At 48.3% G+C, this 19,237-nt stretch overlaps 1 protein-coding gene across 7 annotated transcripts in view; it reads right to left on the reverse strand.

Annotated features, from left to right (window-relative positions):
• Window positions 1-8,581: 8,581 nt before the first annotated feature.
• PAFAH2 (platelet activating factor acetylhydrolase 2) overlaps window positions 8,582-19,237 on the reverse strand; it is a 35,781-nt gene continuing 25,125 nt past the window's right edge. For 6 of the 7 annotated variants that reach the window (XM_079150113.1, XM_079150114.1, XM_079150116.1 and 3 more), the window contains 2 exons: window positions 17,818-17,972; window positions 8,582-12,691 (listed from right to left, as the gene is read on the reverse strand). In XM_079150113.1, coding sequence (XP_079006239.1) covers window positions 12,597-12,691; window positions 17,818-17,972 — 250 coding nt within the window. In that variant the 3' untranslated portion in view covers window positions 8,582-12,596. The remainder of the gene's footprint in view (window positions 12,692-17,817; window positions 17,973-19,237) is intronic. The other variant, XM_079150117.1, reaches the window with a different exon arrangement.

The raw sequence follows: 19,237 nt of genomic DNA on the forward strand, positions 1-19,237 counted from the left end.
TCAGCCCTTCCTCTCAGGAAAGAGATCCTTTGTGTCGAGAAAAACTCACACGCTCTGAGGAAATCTGCACCAGCTGTCTTTCCATATTAACCAACCAAATCTTTTATTCATCAAAGTCTTCGCATCAAAAAGAGCCGCCTATCTTAGGCACACAGATTTAGTGAAAAAGTCTGACCTTCAAGGATAAAGATCAGTCTTCGAAGTTTCTAGAAATAAAGCACCAGGACTCAGACTGGCATCAGATCCCTTACCCACAGAACTGCATGCTGGAAAACAAAGAAGGGATGTTTTCCCGAACATACTGAGGGTAAAAATGATTTTACACCTAGAATTCTCTACCAATGCAGTCAAGCCATGTTGGTTGCATCCAGTGAGCCAGGGAGATATATGTTTAAGAAATCCTTTGTGTTAGGGGGAAGCAGGGTGCATAACAAGGACCCAGATAGGAGACACACACAAAGGAAGCTCACAGGCAGGAGGGAGAAGATGCACAGGCTGGCAGAGCGGGAGGAGTCTGCAAGGCTGGAACAGAAGGAAGAAGGAACCTGGTGAAGAGGAGAGATGAGCCGGCCTGCCAGAGTCTGTGGCCTATCCCAAAGCTTAAAAGCAAGAGAGGATTCTTAAGCATTGGAGGGAGAGAAGATGGGTGTGTTTGCAAGCTGGAGAATAATCAGGAAAAAAGAAATGGGATGACTACGTAAAAATTACTAAATCCATGTCTGTATCTTCATTCATGAAATCAGTACCTCGAAATTGTTAAGAAATTTACATGAAATAATCTCTAAGATCCTTCGCTTAATGCCTGAAACAAGTCAATTCATTAAGTAACTTAAGTTGTCTGAGATCACACAGCGAGTAAGTGGGTGTTTAGGATGTGACAAATTCTCTGGATCCCAAAGTCCGGGCTCTTAACTGCTTCTGCTCTAGGGAACAATAGCCACCACTTATTGAGCCCAGTGCATCCAGACTCCACAGTATGTCATTTACCCACTAAAATCCCTGAGCTGGGTACCGTCCTTTTCCACAAGAGGAAACTGAGCATCGCTCAGCTCCTTTGCCTAGATTCACCTCCCGGCTCCGGGGCTCTCTTCCCAGCATCACCTGGGAGTCAGGCAGCTTGGGGCCCACGTCTGCCGCTGATGAACCTGCACCACTGGAGCCTGGGACTTCTCCTGTTTTCAAGAACAGGATCAGGGTCAGAAAATGATCTCTCTGGTTCGTCTAAGTTCCATTGTTCCAGGAGGGTAGATTCTGGGGTAGGAGAAAGGGCTATCTCTGAGTCAGTCAGGATTCCTGTCCCCATCTGACTGCGTGACACCAACCCATGGAGATCCAGAGGCGCCGAGAGATGAGTCCAGGTCCCCAACGCATTAGTCATCGTCTGCTTCCACTTCCCCAGGGGACCTGTGGGGATGCTGCTCCAATTATACTGGATTGATGAGGGACCTGTAGGATGATGAAAGGGTGGGAGGGGAGATGTCAGAGGACACCATGGGAGATCAGAACCACTTGGCCTGAGGAAGAGAAGGCTCGGAGGGCCCATCTTCAGATCTCCAGGGAGAATGGATGAGAACAAGAGGGCCAGGCTCAGAGTGTCTGGGACCTGGCCCTAGAGGCCTGGTCGTCACTGAAAGCAGTATGATCTTTGTTTGCCAGGTTACTTCACTCCCCAATCTTCAGTTTCCACATCTAAAAGATCAGGAGGAAAAGAGAAACCTACCAATCTATACAAAGAAATGTATGTTGTAGCTAAAAACTAGAAATGGTTCAAGTCACCTGGTAATGGGGAAAATGAAGCGGACCGGGTAAGCTGACGCAAGAGAAGCTCGCAAGGCCTGTCTGGATTTGTCGTGCTGGATCATTGCACTGTCTTAGTTTGCAATGCTGTGGGGGTCTGTCACTTGTTGCACTCTCTTAATCTGCAATATTGAAGGGTCACAATGAAAAAAGGAACTCAGTCTCTGTGCAAAGATCTGAGAAGAGCTTTATTTGGGGGAGATGGAGCACTTGTCACGTAGAAAGCTGCTTCTGCCTTTACTGCGTATAACACTGTCTTTTATGCTTGCACTTAAGCAAGCCATACACCTTAAAGGTCAAGCAGTAACTAGCCTATTTTGCAGATTATTGGTGGGTAAAAGAAAGTAACAAGCAATTCTGCGAACCCAGGAGGCAACAGGCTCACAGACCACAAGAGAACTGTCTTATGGACCACAGGAGAACATATTGTTCACAGAATACAGGACAGGAGCATGGGGCCCTAGTCCCCGAGGATTCTGGCTGGTGCCTCCGTCTTGTGACAGAACACCATGTAGGCCTCTTTCCATGGGACAGGGCCCACACTGGACAACAGATAACATGTACGGAGCACTAACTGCATGTCAAGGGTTAGGGAGGGGGAGGCCCTTACATGCGGTATTCCACTCAAAAACCTTGAGAATCCTCTGAAGTAGGTGTTACCACCTTAAAAAAAATTTTTTTTAGTTGTCGATGGGCCTTTATTTTATTTATTTTTATGCAGTGCTGAGGCCAGTGCCTCACATGTGTGAGGCAAGTGCTCTTCCACTGAGCCACAACCCCAGTCCCATTTTGTTTTTCTTTTTAGATAAGTTAACTGTTAACTAAGGCCGTGAGAAGTCAAGTCACCAGACTAGTAAGCAATGGTATCAGGACTCAAATCCAGAGGTGGCCCTGACTCAGAAGCCTACGCCCCTAACTTTATACTCTGCTGTCTCAAACTGGGGGATGAGAAGAGTATGAGCAAGAGAGGAGCACCTGGGGACCCCAGTGTTCAGTGAGAGAAGACCCAAGACTGACTAGGACGGGGTAAGAATGGAGGCATCCAAGTTGGGTTTGTGAATAATAGGCAATTTAGGGTGTTGGGGACTTCCTTGGGGCTGCTACAAGTTCGTTATTTCTGCTTCATTGTTGGTAGCAGAGATGCTGAGACTTATAATGGCTGAGTGAGGGGGTGAGCACAGATGCTAGGGACTTCCCAGCTCTAATATGGCATTTTCTGGATGAGCAGAGAAAGAAGGTCCAGTCACACCTTTCCATCACTGAGAAGTCTAGAAATGGGATCACGGGAGTCTCCTGCTTCAAGGTTTTCAGCTGCCTCATGCTGCCTACAGCTCTGGTTGGCAACCTTGGCTGCATTTTGGAATCACCTGAGCAGTTCTTGAAAACTACCTGTGTGGGGGACCCACTTTCAGAGATTCTGACTTAATTGACATGGGGAACTTCGGCACTGGAAGGGAAAACTGCTGGCCTTCAGAATAAAGGCCTGACTCATGCACTTAGCACTGAAGGCCCTCTCTGACTCCAGTTATCGCTTATATCCTTTTCATTCATTTTCCCCACACCAGTTACAATGTCCTGAACGTGTTACACCTTGCTATTTACACTCCTGTGACTTTATGTGTTATTTCCTCTGCCTGCAATGCATTTCTTCTCTCTCATCCAGCTAGAACAGTCTACTCATCTTCAACACTGTGGGCGGCCAGCCTCCAAGGTGGCCCCAGTGATTCCTGCCTCCTATAGTCACATTCCTGTGGAGTCCCCTCCCACACAAGATAGGGCAGACCTGGGTCCACAGCAGTGGGGAAATGATGATGGAGAACTTCCAGACATGGGTCATAAAACAGGTTGTGGCTTCCATCTTACCCTCTCTTGGGCTGCTTGCTTTGGGAGAAGTTAATTGCCAAGTGTTGAGTAGCAGTCCTATGGAGGCTCCCTGTGGTGGGAACTGGGGCCTTTTGCCAATAACCACGAGCAAGCCATTTTGGAAGTGGGTCCTCCAGCCAATCAAGACTCCAAGAGTTCCAGCTGACATTTTTTTTTTTTTTTTTTTTTTTTTTTTTTTTTTTTTTTTTTTTGCAGTGCTGGGGATTGAACCCAGGGCCTTGTGCTTGCAAGGCAAGCACTCTACCAACTGAGCTATCTCCCCAGCCCAATTAAATAGGTGCTCAACTGACATTTTAACTGCAACCTCAGGGGAGACCTTCAACCAGAGACACCCAGCCATGCTGCTCCAGGATTCCTAAGCCATTGAGAGTGAGATGTTTGTTGTTCTAAGCTATTAAATGTGGGGATAAATTATTATGCAGCCATATATAATTACTAAAAGGATGAAACTCAAGAATATGGCACTTGGGGAAGCCCTCTTACTCCTTTCCCTTTGCTGACGTTGAATTGGTGCTCCTGTGCCATTTCTGAGCAATGCACGTCCCACACTCATCACATGGTGACTTGCCTCCATTGTCCTCTAGATTCGGTTCCATGTGGACAGGGCCATCCATGGTGCAGGCTAGCCTTACCCTCAGAACGAGGAAACACACCCGCCAACCATCTGAGTCAACTCTCATAGGCCTTCTAGGCCACACCTCCTCCTTTTACAAAAACTCCCAGGTCTGGTTACTGGAAATCATGGGTGTCATGGTGACTGGTGGGTCCATGGATTTAGAGCACTGGACTGTAGGTGGGTGCAGTGGCACACACCTGTAATCCCAGGTGACTCGGGAGGCTGAGGCAGGAATGCAAGTTTGAGGCCAGCTTTGGAAACAGTGAGACCCTGTCTCAAAATAAAAAATAAGAAGGTCTACAGATGTAGTTTAGTGGTAAAGTACCCTTGGGTTCAATCCTCAGTATGTTCCCAACCCCACAAAAATAAAAGCACTAGACTGCAAATTGGAAACTTTGGATTTTATTTTTTTTGCAGTGGTAGTGATGGATCCCAGGACCTTGCCCTGGCCAAGTAAGTGCACTACCACTGAGCTTCACCCCCAGCTCTGGATTTTAATTCAAGTCTGCTAACTGCCTGCTGAACTTCTGAGTTCTGATTTCCTCATGGACCAAATCGTTTAATTGCTCTTCCCACTCTACAATTTAATGATTCTTTATTTCCAGTTAGCACTGACTCTTGTTCCCTAAAAGAAGAGAAAATAGGCTAAAGGGCCTAAATCCTAGTGAAGGCTCTCAAGCGTGGCTGCAGATCAGGAAAACGCCAGCAGCTTGCCACACCTGCAACTGGGCCCCATGCTAACTAAGCCTTCTGGAACCAGCATCTCTAGATCTCTGAGACACGGCCAGGGCATCTGTATCTCTACATAGCTCCCAAATGATTCCCATGTGCATCTAGAGCATGCTAATTAGTGATGTGGGATCACCAATCTACCATGTGTGTTAGAGATTTTTAAAAATTTCTCTGCCAGCTGGTTGGCTCCATGGTTTATAAAGTACAGCAGCAATGTCCTGAATTGTTCACTTTACAGGATGTGCATGCACAGAGCCTGTCTTCAGTGTGAGAAATGCACTTCACCGTTGAGACTCAGTGGGGTCTTCAACAAAAGTAGCTCTTTGACTCAACTGGTTAGTGCATTTAGCCAGAGAAAAAGTGTGGATTATTTTAGCCTATGTAGGATCAAGGACCTCACGTGTGTGTGTGTGTGTGTGTGTGTGTGTGTGTGTACGAGAGAGAGAAAAAGAGTGTAATGTACAGGGGTTAAGAGTACTGGTCTTGGAGCTCCAAAATTTAGGCTCAAGTCCCGACTCCATCACCTCACGTGCTGCGTGATGTGGCTGGGCCAGCGAATCTTTCTGAACTTCACCTTCCTAATTTGCAGAATGGAGGTGAAGTTAGGATTAAATGAAACAATGCATGTAAAACACTTAGGACAGTATCTGGCTCAGAGTAAGTGCTCATTAAGTAGTAGCACATTATGACAAAAACAAAATATGGCACTTTTTCTTATTAACAGCAAAAGAGATTTGTCTAGTGCTTTGCAGATTACCAAGTGCTATTATATTTTACATTCGGTTCACCCAAACTCACCAAAAACAGCCTGAGGTGGACAAAGCAGACATTAGCAACTACATTTTAGAGAAGAAGAAACAAAAAGTTCAGAAGGGTTCACTGGCTGTAGATCAGATAGCAAAAGGGGAAAAAAAAAGTGTCAGTGTCTGAATTCAAACTTGGGTGTGATTCCACGAAGATGAATAATTATATATACACACTTGGCAGGCTGAGCATCTAGGGGCCATCTGGCTTAGCAGCCTGAGGGGGACTGTATTTCTAAGTAGCTTCTTTTTTTAGATGAAAGCAAGATGGGAAAAATAAGCCTGCAAACTGCTTCTCCTCATTTCCAACACGGGTGTGATCTGGGCTCAGCTCTGCCCTGTTTCTAATTCCCAAATGCTACTTGTCCATGTAGCTCTGAAGTTTGCTCCAGCCGCCCTTGGCTGAACTCTTGCTGGCTCTGTGTTGGCTCCACAGCTGGGATCTGGGAAAACCAAAAAGCAAGGAAGCAGGGGCAGCTGGAGACAGCAGAGGGCCAGGCCAACTCCAGCTGGCCCCAAGTCTGGCCAGGGAACAAGAAACTCATGGGTGCTGGGATCAAGGACCCCCACCCCCCATGTCAGCCAGCAGGAGGGTGCTCTTTCCCGACCACAGATGGGCCTACTCTGGAATAATGGAATCATGTGCAATGCTCAAGGTGGCACAGACTGGCTCTCCTGGGAAGCAGGGGGCCAGAGGTCAAATGCTGGCTGAATTTAATCAAGCCGCTTTCATAGAAGAGGTGAGCGAGAAATGGGCCTGAGTGTTAGCAGTACTAGGATATACAGAAAGGAGGTCGGGAGACCAGAAAGCAAGAACAAGGTGGCGAGAAAGGGGTAAATGTCTGCTGAGACAATGGGAGGGCACAGGAAGGGGACCGTGGAAAAGAGCACTCAGCAAGAATAGAGGGCAGGAGAGGAAGGACAAGCCCAGGGAGAGTGAGGAAACTGGGAGCAATTCCCCAGGAAAGAAGCATCCGTGCAGATCTTAACCACTGAGCCACATTTCCAGCCCTTTCTATTTTTTATTTAGAGACAGGATCTTGCTAAATTGCTGAGGCTGGTCTTGAACTTGCCATCCTCCTGCCTCAGCCTCTTGAGCTGCTGGGATTACAGGCGTGTGCCGCTGCGACTGGCTTCCTGCCAATCATAACAACCCAATGACAGAAACACACCAGAGCTGAAGGGGCTCACAGAGCAGCCAGTTCAACTGCCGCCTCACATCCCCATTTACAGACAGGGAAGCTGAAGTCAGGAGTCACACACACACAGAATCTCAGGGCAAGGGAAGGTGAGGTGACAAGGAATGAGAAAAGAGCCCAGGGCTCCAGGAAACTAGTGTGGTCCGTTTCCGTCAGCCCACTCTGCCAGGCTGGTACTCTACACAAGAGCCACGTCCAGGCAGACTTGGCAGCAGAGTGCGGGGTGCTAAGAGGCGACGGCCCGAGCCCGCAAACCTGAGTTCAGGGCGGGCTGACCGCCAGCGGGGTAGGGAGCAAGGGGGCGTGGCAGGAAGTGGGCCACGGCAGAGGAGGGACCGTGCAGAGGCCACTCCCAGGCCACTCTGAGGCTGGGGGATTTTTCCTGAGGACACAAGGCATCTCACCCCCCAGCCTCCTGCCCCCAGGACTGAAGGGGCAGACAAAAATCAACGCAAGTGGCCTCTACTACCAGCTTCCTGTCCAGGCCCTCCCTCTGGCCACATGCTACCCAGAGCCTCTTCTTCTCCCAGTTGACATTTTAGGACCTTCTGTTTGTACCTGGTGCATACAGAGAGGCATGTGGATGATCAGCAGTGAAATTAAAATCCAGACCAGAGCCCAAGTGTGGCGTTCTCCCAGTGGTAGAGAGCCTGTGGGGCTGGAATGGGAATTCTGCTTTTTTTGGACCAGGGGTTGAACCCAGGGATGCTTAACCAATGACCCACATCCCCAGCACCCCCCTCTTTTTTCTTTTCCTCAAATATCTTTTCTTAAAAATGTTGTTCTTTTTAGATGTACATGACAGTAGAGTGTATTTGTCGTCATACATACGTGGAGTGTAACTTCCCATTCTTGTGGTTGTACGTGATGTGGAGTTACACTGGTCGTGCCCAGCCCTTTTTTGAGACACAGTCTCACTAAGTTGCTTAGGGCCTCACTTAATAGCTAAGACTGGCTTTCAACTTGAGATCCTCCTGCCTCAGCCTCCCAAGCTACTGGGATGACAGTGCCCAGCTGCAGAGTTTTTGATGGTAGGAGCAAGGAAACCAGAACAAAGAGAATGGGAAACTGTCTCTCTTCACCTAGCCCCACCCGACATGAGAACACTATGGTAGCAGTTGAGTGGCAGTTAGAAGTTTTCATGAAACCTTAGATGCTAGGATGAGAATTTAACCCAAGACCAGCCAGACCATTTAGCGCCAGGGCAAGTTACACCTAAAGTGATAGGTTTGTGAGGACCAAATGAAACAACACCAGTAAGAGCAAATGTTTATTGAGCCCTTAATGTAGCCACTGTGCTAAGTGATTGTTATGCATTATTTTGTTTAATGATCACATCACACTATGAGATAAACACTGTTAGGATTTGCATTTTACAGCAGGTAGTCCTAGCTACTCAGGAGGTTGAGGCAGGAGGATTGCAAGTTCAAGGCTGGCCTCTGCAAATTAGCAAGATCCTTTCTCAAAATAAAAAGGGGCTCAGGATGTACCTCAGTGGTAGAGCACTCCTGGGCTCAGTCCTCAGTCCCACACACACACACACACACACACACACACACACACACACACACACACAAAGGAAAGAAGTTGCATTTTACAAATGAAAAAATACAGTCACATAAATTGATGAAGAAGCATTAAGAGACAGGGCTAAGTGTTAGACACTGAGCCACATCCCAGCCATTTTATTTTGAGACAGGGTCTAAGTGTTTAGGGCCTCACTAAGTTACTGAGGCTGGCCTCGAATTTGCCATCCTTCTGCCTCAGCCTCCAGAACTGCTGGGATTGCAGGCGTGTGCCACCATGCCCAGTGTGAAGACCACACTCTTAATCTGGCTTTTCCTGCGCAGGAAATCAACAGAGCACTGCCAACAGGTCTCAGTGAGGCTCAGTTCTCCCCCAGCCCCTTTCTCAATAGCACTGTTATCCCCGAAACCCCATATGGGCCACATAGAAATTGCTGGAGACCTTGACATTTCTGGGTCAATCTATCATGAAATTTAGTTGCCCATACTCTGACGGTTTGAAGAAGCAGGCGCAAGTGCAAAACCAAGTATGTCTCTTAGGTACTATGACTCCGTGATTGGGAGCTTGGATTTGGATGCCAAGACCTACTTCTGCCAAATTGTTGCTGACACGATGAAATCACTCCTCTAAGCTTGTTTCCTCATACATAAAATGAAGCTCATGCTCCCGACCTGTGGGGTTACTGTGAGAAGTAAATAATGCATTCAAAGCACCGAGTGCAGTCCCTACCACACAGTAGGGCCCAAGAAACGTTGGCTATGATTGCTGAGATCATCATTGTCAATCTGCCATGCAGTTATGGCCAGTGACACTTGGTCTCTGCATCTGGCTGTGATGGGACACAGCTAACCAAAAACCAGAACAAATGACAAAATGCCTTGTGATATCCCTCCCCGGCAGTCAGGGAACCACAAAGCCCCTGCGCTACAGGCAACATGCTTTGATTGCATGAGTCCCTAAAGCCTCTGGGACTGCCCAGCTTTCCTTGATGCACTGTTTCAAATATCCGGGCTGATTTCTCAGTCCACTGGACATCAGGAGTCACAAATTTGATGTGAAGAGGGAGGCTGCTAGTGGCTGGCACGTTAAAGGCTTGGAGAAGTGACGACTGCGGCATGACCACAGGGAAAGAACGCAAACTCTGAAAAGCCATCAGGAGAACGAAAAGGCAGCAGCTGGGAGCCAGAGTGCAGGTGCAGACATGCCACCAGAGACCAGAGGGCACCTCCGCTCTGACACAGGACCCGGTCACTACCATGGGGGCTCTCTAGGGATGGAATGGGATGCTAGGAATGGCCAGATGATGGACTCTGGCTTACAACACACGAATGGACAGTGTCACTTCTAGGGAGAAGCTTTTGGAGCTGCTCGGTGCTTCGCCAGGCTTTCCTCCAGCTCCACCCACCTGGGTCCCAGAGTGGGAATAAAAATGGCAGAGCTGAGCCTACAGATGACCCACAGAGGACAGCAGCATGGGCAAGAAATGAGTTTTTGTTGCTTTGGGGGGTTGCCCGCTACTGCCATATAATCTAGTCCATCCTGCCACATCCTAGAAGATTAAATGAGGTCAGTTCACTTTAAACGTGTGTGTCATCTTTTTGGTAAATACCCATTCCTAAGAGTCAATATTATATTCTGTGACTTAAAGGATAATTTTTATTTAAATGGAAAATCTGCCTCATCCAATGAATGAGTCATTTCCAGAACTGAACTGCATGGAGAAGAGGGTCCAGTTTCCAACCATTCCTTTCTTTTGGGAGGTCCCCGATGGCTCTTTGAGGGCTTTATAAAACATACCTGCATTATTTATGGGTCTCAAGTGCTCCTGCATTTAGTTCCAGCACAAGGGTGGAAGCTCCTCAGGGCTGGTCCAGGGACAGTCTTGTGGGTGCCGAGGGGCTCTGGTCCCCACGTGGGGGTGGGGGGCCCCACTGTGTATCTGAACACGCTCTTGTGAAAGGAAATCCGTGCTGTGTTGTTGAGGAAGAACGTATCATCGCATTCAGAATACAGTCTTTTTAAGCATGGAATATCTACAAAACTGACCTCATACGTGGCCAACAATCAAGTTTCAACAAATTCTGAAGGATGGAAACCATGTGCGTCATTTTCTCTGACCACAAAGGAATTGATTTATAAAATAATAAGTACAACTAGAAAACCCTCTTATGTTTGGAAAGCAGGAAATGTGCGTTTTAATAACCCGTGGGTTATATACATCCCCTCACTTCATCCTCCCAACTATTCAAAGTGCAGACCCTCACTTTAGAAGTGCAGGAATTGAGACTGGAAAGAGAACAAAATCCGCTCAGACTCACCCAGTGAGCAACGCTGGAGTCAGGACTTGAAACCAGCTATGCAGCTCCAGAGCCCTGGGATTAATGGCGTCCTCCTGATGCTACTGGGGCTCCGCCGAATTCACAGATCCTCCCATTTGCTTTGTTTTGGTTTGGTTTTTTGGTACCAGGGATTGAACCCAGGGGCACCTGACCACTGAGTCACATACCAAACCAACCCCCCCTTTTTAAAAAACATATTTAGTCGTAGATGGACACAATGCCTTCATTATATTCATTTATTTTTATGTGGTGCTGAGGATCGAACCCTGTACCTCACATGTGCGAGGCAAGCGTTTCACCACTCTGCTACACCCCCGGCCCCCCAGCCCTTTCTATTTTTTGAGATAGGGTCTAAATTGCTGAAGCTGGCTTTGAACTTGCAAGCCTCCTGCCTCAGCCTCCTCAGCCAATGGGATTACAGGTGTGAGCCACGGCACCCCACCTCCAGTCCGCTTGTGACCCTGACCTTGCCTGTGTGTACCCGCATTTCCCTTCTGCTCCTGTCTTCACTAGGTCCCCTCCCTGGACTGAGGTGAGAAGCCCTGAAGGGGAGATGGAGTTTCAGGCTGGTGAACTAGATTCCTAGGAGTGTTCCTTTCCTTATAAAGACCAGGGCCCACGTGGTTAGCAAACAAAGAAAGACAGAAGGAAAAGTCACTTCCAGATGGCTCCCCATCTTGCTCCAATGCAGATTAAAGAGAGAATATTCCAACCTATCATTAGGCAAACATGAGTATCGATATCATTCGAATTATAAATGGAAATTACAAATAGAAATTTCATCTGTACCTTGACTTATTGGGGCGAGGGTCTGATGGGGAGATAAAAAGACAACGAAAGCACCCTGCTTCTGAGCACGTTGGCGGTTCATGGTATCTCAGGTAACAGGCAAGACCAAGCTGATCCTGCACTTCCCTAGGAGTGGCCTCCTGAGTCTGCTGACCAAATTTCCTCCCTCCGTGACAAGGACCTGTGTGAAGGTGACACCGCACTGCTCTTCTCTCTGCCCAGATCAACTACTCATCTGCTCCCTGTCCAGACACACTTTTGGCAAAGCCCCCAAGACATCCAGAGCTCTGCAATAGCCCTTTGTGCCTCAGAGACTCCCCTGTGTTACGAGAACAATACCATTTGCCTCCCACGGTGGAGGTATACCGGAGGCCCAGTACTGTGCTTCACGAAATGAGAAGCCTGCAGATCAATGATGAACCTGGTAAAGGCCCATATCCGTGAAAGTTACCTAAAGCGCTTCTAAAGTCACCAAGTGGCCCTTGAGAGGCGGGGAGAGGCAGTGCCAGGATGGACAGGAGGCCCTGAAGATTTGTCCTATGGCTTCATCATTCCCACAAAGGAAGCAACGCTTCCCCAAAGTGCGGGGCGGGCTCAGCAGGCTGTCTTCACATCCCAGCCTCACAGGGCTCAGCCTGGGGTCTGGCTCTTCCCTAGCTCCATCCCTCTGCTTGTTCCCCACACCATCAGGGCTCAGATCCCAGAAAAGGAGTCTGTCGATCAGTTAATGGTCCCTGTCCCAGTGTGAGTTTAAGATCAACAAGTCCGACATTAAAGAACCCAGCTATCCAATCAGCAGTGTGATTAATCCTCTCAATCTGTGAAAGAGGGTCCTGTGGACCTTCCTGACAGGTTATGGGTGCCCCAGGGAAGCTCAGCTCGAGTGACCTTTACAAATGGCCAGTTGTGCCTACAGACTAGACAGATGGTGTGGAGCCCCCGGAGTGAGTGACGGTCCGATGCCTTCAATGAAGCTGTTCCACTGATCATAATCTTCTTTCAGGTCTGAAAAGGGAAAGAAGAGGAAGGTCAGGCAAATCATTGTAAAGTTAGGCCAAAGAGTAGCTATCAGGGATTCAGGGATTCGCCCTGGAGAGAGGAGCACCTGGATACCAGGACGTCTGGTTGGTGGTGGTGGCGGTGGCAGTAGTGATTACTGCTGTTTATTCCACGCCTTTATAAATGACTTACTTAATCTGCAGCAACTCAGTAATGATGTAACAGACAGCAACTCCACTGAAGGACAGTCCATTCTGGGGACCGTGCTGAACGCTTCACATACACTGTTTCCCGTGATTTTCACAACATCCCTGTGGGCTAAGTACCACTGTTAGCCCTATTTTATAGTTGAGGAAACAGAGGCTCAGGAAGCTCCCTGATTTGCCCAAGGTCATGACAGCTGATAAGTGCTCAAGGCAAAGATTTAAACCCAGGTCAGAAAAGCAGAGAAAATGAAATGTCTACTTCCAGGCTCAGGGATGTTGCTAAGAAAGATGAGCTCCCTGGTACCCTGGCCAGTGGGAGCAATTCCAGTGTCACCTCGGGGCAGAAGCAACAGGGCAGCAACACCATAGAGCAGCACTAACACTGGGCGTGACTCAAGACAAGGCCCTGGGATCACATGCAGACAGGTCTAACTACATGTAAAGGACAGTCAGAAAGGGTCTAGCCAGGTGGACATCATGGCTCATGCCTATAAGCCCAGTGACTCTGGAGGTGGAGGTAGGAGGATCCCAAGTTCAAGGCCAGCCTCAGCAACTTAGCAAGACCCTATCTCAAAATAAAAAAATGAAAAAGCTAAGGATGTACCTCAGTGGCAAAGCACCCTGGGTTCAATCCCCAGTACCAGAAAAAAAGAAAGGGTCTAAGCTCTTCAGCTGAGGAAGTAGGCCTCAGCTGAATGGGCAAGCAGTGTCCTTGCTTAAGACAAATAGAACCTGGGACAGAGGGAGGGGCAACTCTTATTCCTCTTTGGGTCCCCAGTGCCTGGCATGGAACAGTGACTGCTCAACACATCAGCACATAGTCACTAACTCAAAAAATACTGAACATAGCCACTAAGTGCCGCACTGTTCTTGCTGCTTAAAATACATCCAAGAGCAAGAGGTAAAAACCCCTATCTTCAGAGGGCTCCTGACCTAGTGGGCAGACAGGCAAACTAAATAAATTAATGGAGGATGTAAAAAGGGAGTAAGGGGTGGGGGCGGGTGAGGGTACTGTGTGTCAAAAGGGTAGTCAAGGTGGAGAGGGTGAGATTTGAGCAAAGACTTGAAGGCGGTAGGAGTGAGACATGAGACTATCTGGGAGGAGTGTTCCAGGCAGAGGGAGCAGCAGTGCAAAGGCCCTGAGGTGGAAGCGTGCCTGAGCATTCAAGGTTCATGTGGTGAGAGTAAAGCAGGCCAAGGGAAGAGCAGCAGGAGCAGAGGCCAGGAGGGACCAGGTGGCCATGTCAGATAGGCCCAGAAGGGCAATGGACTCTCAGAGAAATGGGAAGCCATTGTTAGATTGAGAGCAAAGGAGTGACAAGATCTGACTTACTTCCTGAAAGACCACTCTCGCTGCTCTATTAAGACTGAATGGGGGGGGGGGTGGGGGGACAGGCTGGAGACCTGGTAGTAACTGAGGTAAGAGGTGACTTGGACAGGATGGGGCTGTGGGACTGGTGACATAGATTCCCTCCTTTTTTAGAATTAAAAAAATTTTTTTTTGTGGTGCTAGGGATTGAACCCAAGCCTTACACGTGCGAGGCAAGCGCTCTACCACTGAACTATGTCTGCAGCCCACTTCGGAGGGACTGGATGGGAGGTCTCCTAGAAGAGACTTGCAATTCTTTGACCAGAGTAACTATAAGGATGGAGCTGGTGCCATGTTCTTCATCTCCAGATGCTGAATATATCTCTTTTCTTTATAAAGTCTCAGTGTCAGGCATTTTGTTATAGCCACGGAAAACAGATTAAGCCAAGGTCCAAGCACTGAGCTCTGGAAGTGGCAAAGCTGGCTGAGGGGGAGCTGACAGCAAGATAGGAGGCAATCTATAGTGTCTAAAGCAAAGACAGTGTTTCCGGGGGGAGGGCGGTATCAACCCTCTGGGGAGTTGCTCAGAGTTGCTGTAAGAGGAGGAACAGGAGCTGGCTAAGGATTTGGCACTGTGAAGGTCACTGAGGACCTGGACCGAGGCAGTGTTGATGAAGTAGTACAATGCAGAAGCCTGACTGGAATGAGCTTAAGAGAGACTGAGAACGAAGTAAAGACAGAGTTCTGAGGAGCCTGAGGGAACAGTGGTACCTGGAGGGGATGCGGAAGTCAGGAGGACTTCCTTTTCCGCTTGTTTCGCAGGGCTGGGGCTGAACCCGCAACTTCACACATGCTAGGCAAGTGCTCTCCCACTGAGTCACAACCCCAGCCACGAGTTTCTACTTTTTTTTTTACATATATATATATTTCTTTAATTTTTCGAGGTGCTGAGGATAGAACCCAGTGCTTCACACATGCTAGACCACTGAACCACAACCCCAGCCCTGGAATTTCTTTCTTTTTTTTCCTTTTCTTCCTTTTTTTTTTTTAATTAAAATTTTTTTTTATTTTTACAGGTGCATTTTGATTCACTGTACACAAATGGGGTGCAACTTTTCATTTCTGTGGTTGTACACGATGTAGATTCACACCATTCATGTAATCATACATACACATAGGGTAACACTGTCTCAGTCTACTGTTTTTCCAGCCCCATCCCCTCCCACCCCTTTTTCCTCTACACCATCCAAAGTTCCTTCATTCTTCTCTTCCCCCTGCCACCCCCATTGTTATATATTGTCATGCACTTATCAGAGAAAACATTCGGCCTTTGGTTTTTTGGTTTTGTTTTTTTTTTTTTTTAACTTGGGGTACTGAGGATTGAACCCAGTGATTCTCGCCACTTAGCTACATCCACAGCCCTTCTTTAGTTTTTATTTTGAGACGGGGTCTCGCATTTCCCAGCTGCCTCAACTCAAACTTGCAATCTGTCTCAGCACCAAGTTGCTAGGATTACAGGCATATGTCGTTGTACCTGGCTGGTTTTTTGTTTTTTCCTATTTCTTTATTTTTTAAGATAAGAGAAACTTTGGCATGAAATAACCCAGTAGAGAAGGAAAAATGGATGATCCAAAGTAGAGGGGAAGCTTCTGTGATCATCCTGAGCAGGCAGGAGAGGATGGCCCTCTGCCAGCCACGGGGAGGGAGGGGTGGCAGGGCTTTGCGGAAGCGCTGGTCGCCTCCACGGGCCAGTGGTGAAGTGGGAGGCAGGGCTGCTGCACTGGGAGACAGGCTGAGAGAAGAGGTGCCAGGGGCTTGTGGAGGAAGGGGAAGGTGTGAAATAGTCCTCCAGGAGAGTGGGCGGAAGTGGAGGGCTGGAGACAGGAGTGCACAGTTAACATGGTTAACACGGAGCGGGAGGCGACCTCCTGCATCAGCAGGATGTGTGGCCTGCTCACAGGTATTTTCAGGAGTGGGAGGCAGCTGAGCCACCTACAGACTGTTTTAGCTTCCCATGTGACAATACACTGTATGGCCACCAAAAAGCTCTTCTCCCTGTGTCAAGCTAATAGTCCCGGCCCAGAGCCTTGGCCTTCACTCAGACTGCCTTGTCTCTTACCACCTGGATTACGTCAAGAGCCTTCTTTCTACCTAGGCTCTCTGGCTCTCAACTCACCCCATCCCACCCGGCCTCCAGGATGCAGGAAGACTACATTGAAAGTCTAATGGTGACATTCTCCTGCTTAGAACCCATGGAGGGCTCCTCGTAGCCTGTGGAATCCAATTCAAACTTACTTCAGCAAATCCATGGGCTTCTATGTCTGCCTTCCACCTCCTTCTCTACCTCTAGGCTTCAACAATTCACTCCTGAGCTCCAGGTACACTAGAGAGCTTCTCAAAACTGACCAGGACCACTGTCTAAGGGACCCTCGGCCCTTCCCTGCCTGTGAGCTCTCTTCACCCGTCAAGATCAAAGGCGAGCCTCATCTTGTCCAGGACGCCCCTTTCCTGGCTGTTCTTCCCCTCCCATCAGTCAGGCCAAACCTCAGGAGTCAGGCCCCCCTGATGGAAAGTGCCCTGCACACAGCACCACTGAGGGGCAGCCCCACACGGGCAGTGGTGGCCTCCAATCGGACACCTGATCCAGGGAGCACCAGGACTAGGTCGACAGTGGCCAACGCTTTGATTTGGCAGGCAAAGATGTACTGATATGATTGAACCAACTCTCTAGAAAATCTGGCCTAAGAAATTTTTAAAATATGGCAGAGAGCAGTGGGGCTGACGAGGAAAGGCACAAACCCATGGAGCAAAGAACAAGCCGTGAGGGGTTCAAGTCCAGGGAGGGTACGGGGAGCAGAAGCTGAAACAAATGTGATCAGCAAGAGAAAAAACAGCAGAAAGAAAGAAAAGGGCGTACCGGGGAGAAGAGAAACGGACCTCGTGAGGACAGAACAGAGGCTGAGCTCACCAGACGGCAAGAGGGGACTGTCCTGCAAGTGATCTTGGCTCCTGTAGCTGGACCATCCACCTGGTCCAGATGTACTCTCTTAAATGAATTTCACTTTTTTCTCAAGGTAAGTAAGCGAACTTGCAGTCTTTGCAAATAAAAGCCTAGAATGTCAACTCTTAAAACCACACGCGCTCCCAGTGGTGGTGAGGGCCTGATGGTACACGGGGGAAGACATCACCTCGGGGTGGAGGAGACCAGAAACTTCTAAAGGCCTTGCCGGGGAGCTGATGGTGATTCATGTCATCAGTCACAATCCTTCCAAGCTTGGTTTCTTTAAGGAACTTCCATACACTGAGCCCAGGAATCACAGTCTCCCTCACAATGCAGATAAATAAGTGACGACAAGTTTGGGTCAGGATGGCGGGGGTGCAGCAGAGAGGGGCGTGCCGCATTTGCAGGGAGGAACCAGGGCTCATTCACCCAGGAGAGCCAGACTCGGGGTCCCCAGACTTCCAGGCACGTGCTTTCTCTTTAACGCTAGATAACGCCTTCTCTTGGGTTTCCCATTTGCCGTAAATCTCTGGGGCCCAGTCATGTCAGTACCGACCGCGGCAGTGAAACCTAAGGGACCCCGCATCTGCCCCGGGGGCCCCAGCGCTCTCCTTACCAAGATGCCTCTGCAGGAAGGCCAGCATGGCCCGCACCATGATCTCCTGACCTTCATAGGGGTCCAGACTCCCACGGGTTTGAGTGGATAAGAACTTCACGAGCAAGCTGCCCGTCACAAAAGCAAAGTCAGTTTGACTCCGGTGAACAGAACCACTAGAGGAGAAGAAAACAAGGGAGGGAGGTCAGCGCAGGCGTCCAGCACCTGTGTGGTCAGGGGCTCCCACACGGCGGCCCAGGGAGTTCCACGGTGACTTTGTTGAGGAGGTATTTTCCCCTTTGACAGAGTCTGAGGAGTGGTCTGCCCAGGGTCACACAGGGGACAGGGTCACAGCCAGGAATCGAATCCAGTGTTATCAGCAGACTCAAACCCAAACATTCACAGCACACATGGGCTCCTTGTCAGAACTGTGACGGAGGAAGCGGGGCCAGGGATTACCTGCTTTATTTAAATAATCAAAAAAGTGAGTGGAAAGATTTTCTCCCACTCTGTAGGCTCTCTCTTCACATTGTTGATTGTTTCCTTTGCTAAGAAAAATCTTTTTAGTTTGAATCCATCACATTTATTGATTCTTGCCTTTATGTCTTGTGCTCTAGGGATCTTGTTGAGGAAGTCTGGTCCTAAGCCAACATGATAGAGATTTGGACCTACTTTTTCTTCTATTTGGTGAGGGGTCTCAGGTCTAATTCCTAGATCCTGGATCCATTTCGAGTTGAGTTTTGTACAGGGTGAGAGATAGGGGTTTAATTTCATTTTACTGCATATGGAGTTCCAGTTTTGCCAGTTCCATTTGTTAAAGAGGCTATCTTTTCTCCATTGTACGTTTTTGGCACCTTTGTCTAGTATGAGATTACTGTACTTATGTGGGTTTGTCTCCATGTCTTCTATCCTGTACCATTGGTCTACCTGTCTATTTTGGTGCCAATACCATGTGGTTTTTGTTATTACTGCTCTAAAGTAGAGTTTAAGGTCTGGTATTGTGATACCTCCTGCATCACTCTTTCTGCCCAGGACTGCTTTGGCTATCCTGGGTCTTTTATTCTTCCAGATGAATTTCATGATTGGTTTCTCTCTCTTTTTTTTTTTTTTTTTTTTTTTTTGCGGTACTGGGGATCCAACCCAGGGCCTTGTGCTTGCAAGGCAAGCACTCTACCAGCTGAGCTATCTCTCCAACCCTGGTTTCTCTATTTCTAGGAGGAATGTCACTGGGATTTTAATTGGAATTGCATTGAATTGGTATAGCACTTTTGGTAGAATGGCCTTTTTGACAATATTAATTTTGCCTATCTAAGAACATGAGCGATCTTTCCATCGTCTAAGGTTTTCTTCAATTTCTTTCTTTAGTGTTCTATAGTTTTCATTGTAGAGATCTGTCACCTCTTTTGTTAGATTGATTCCCAAGTATTTTATTTTATTTTTT

The sequence above is a fragment of the Sciurus vulgaris genome, assembly GCF_902686455.1.
Source record: "Sciurus vulgaris genome assembly, chromosome: 1".
NCBI lineage: Eukaryota > Metazoa > Chordata > Mammalia > Rodentia > Sciuridae > Sciurus > Sciurus vulgaris.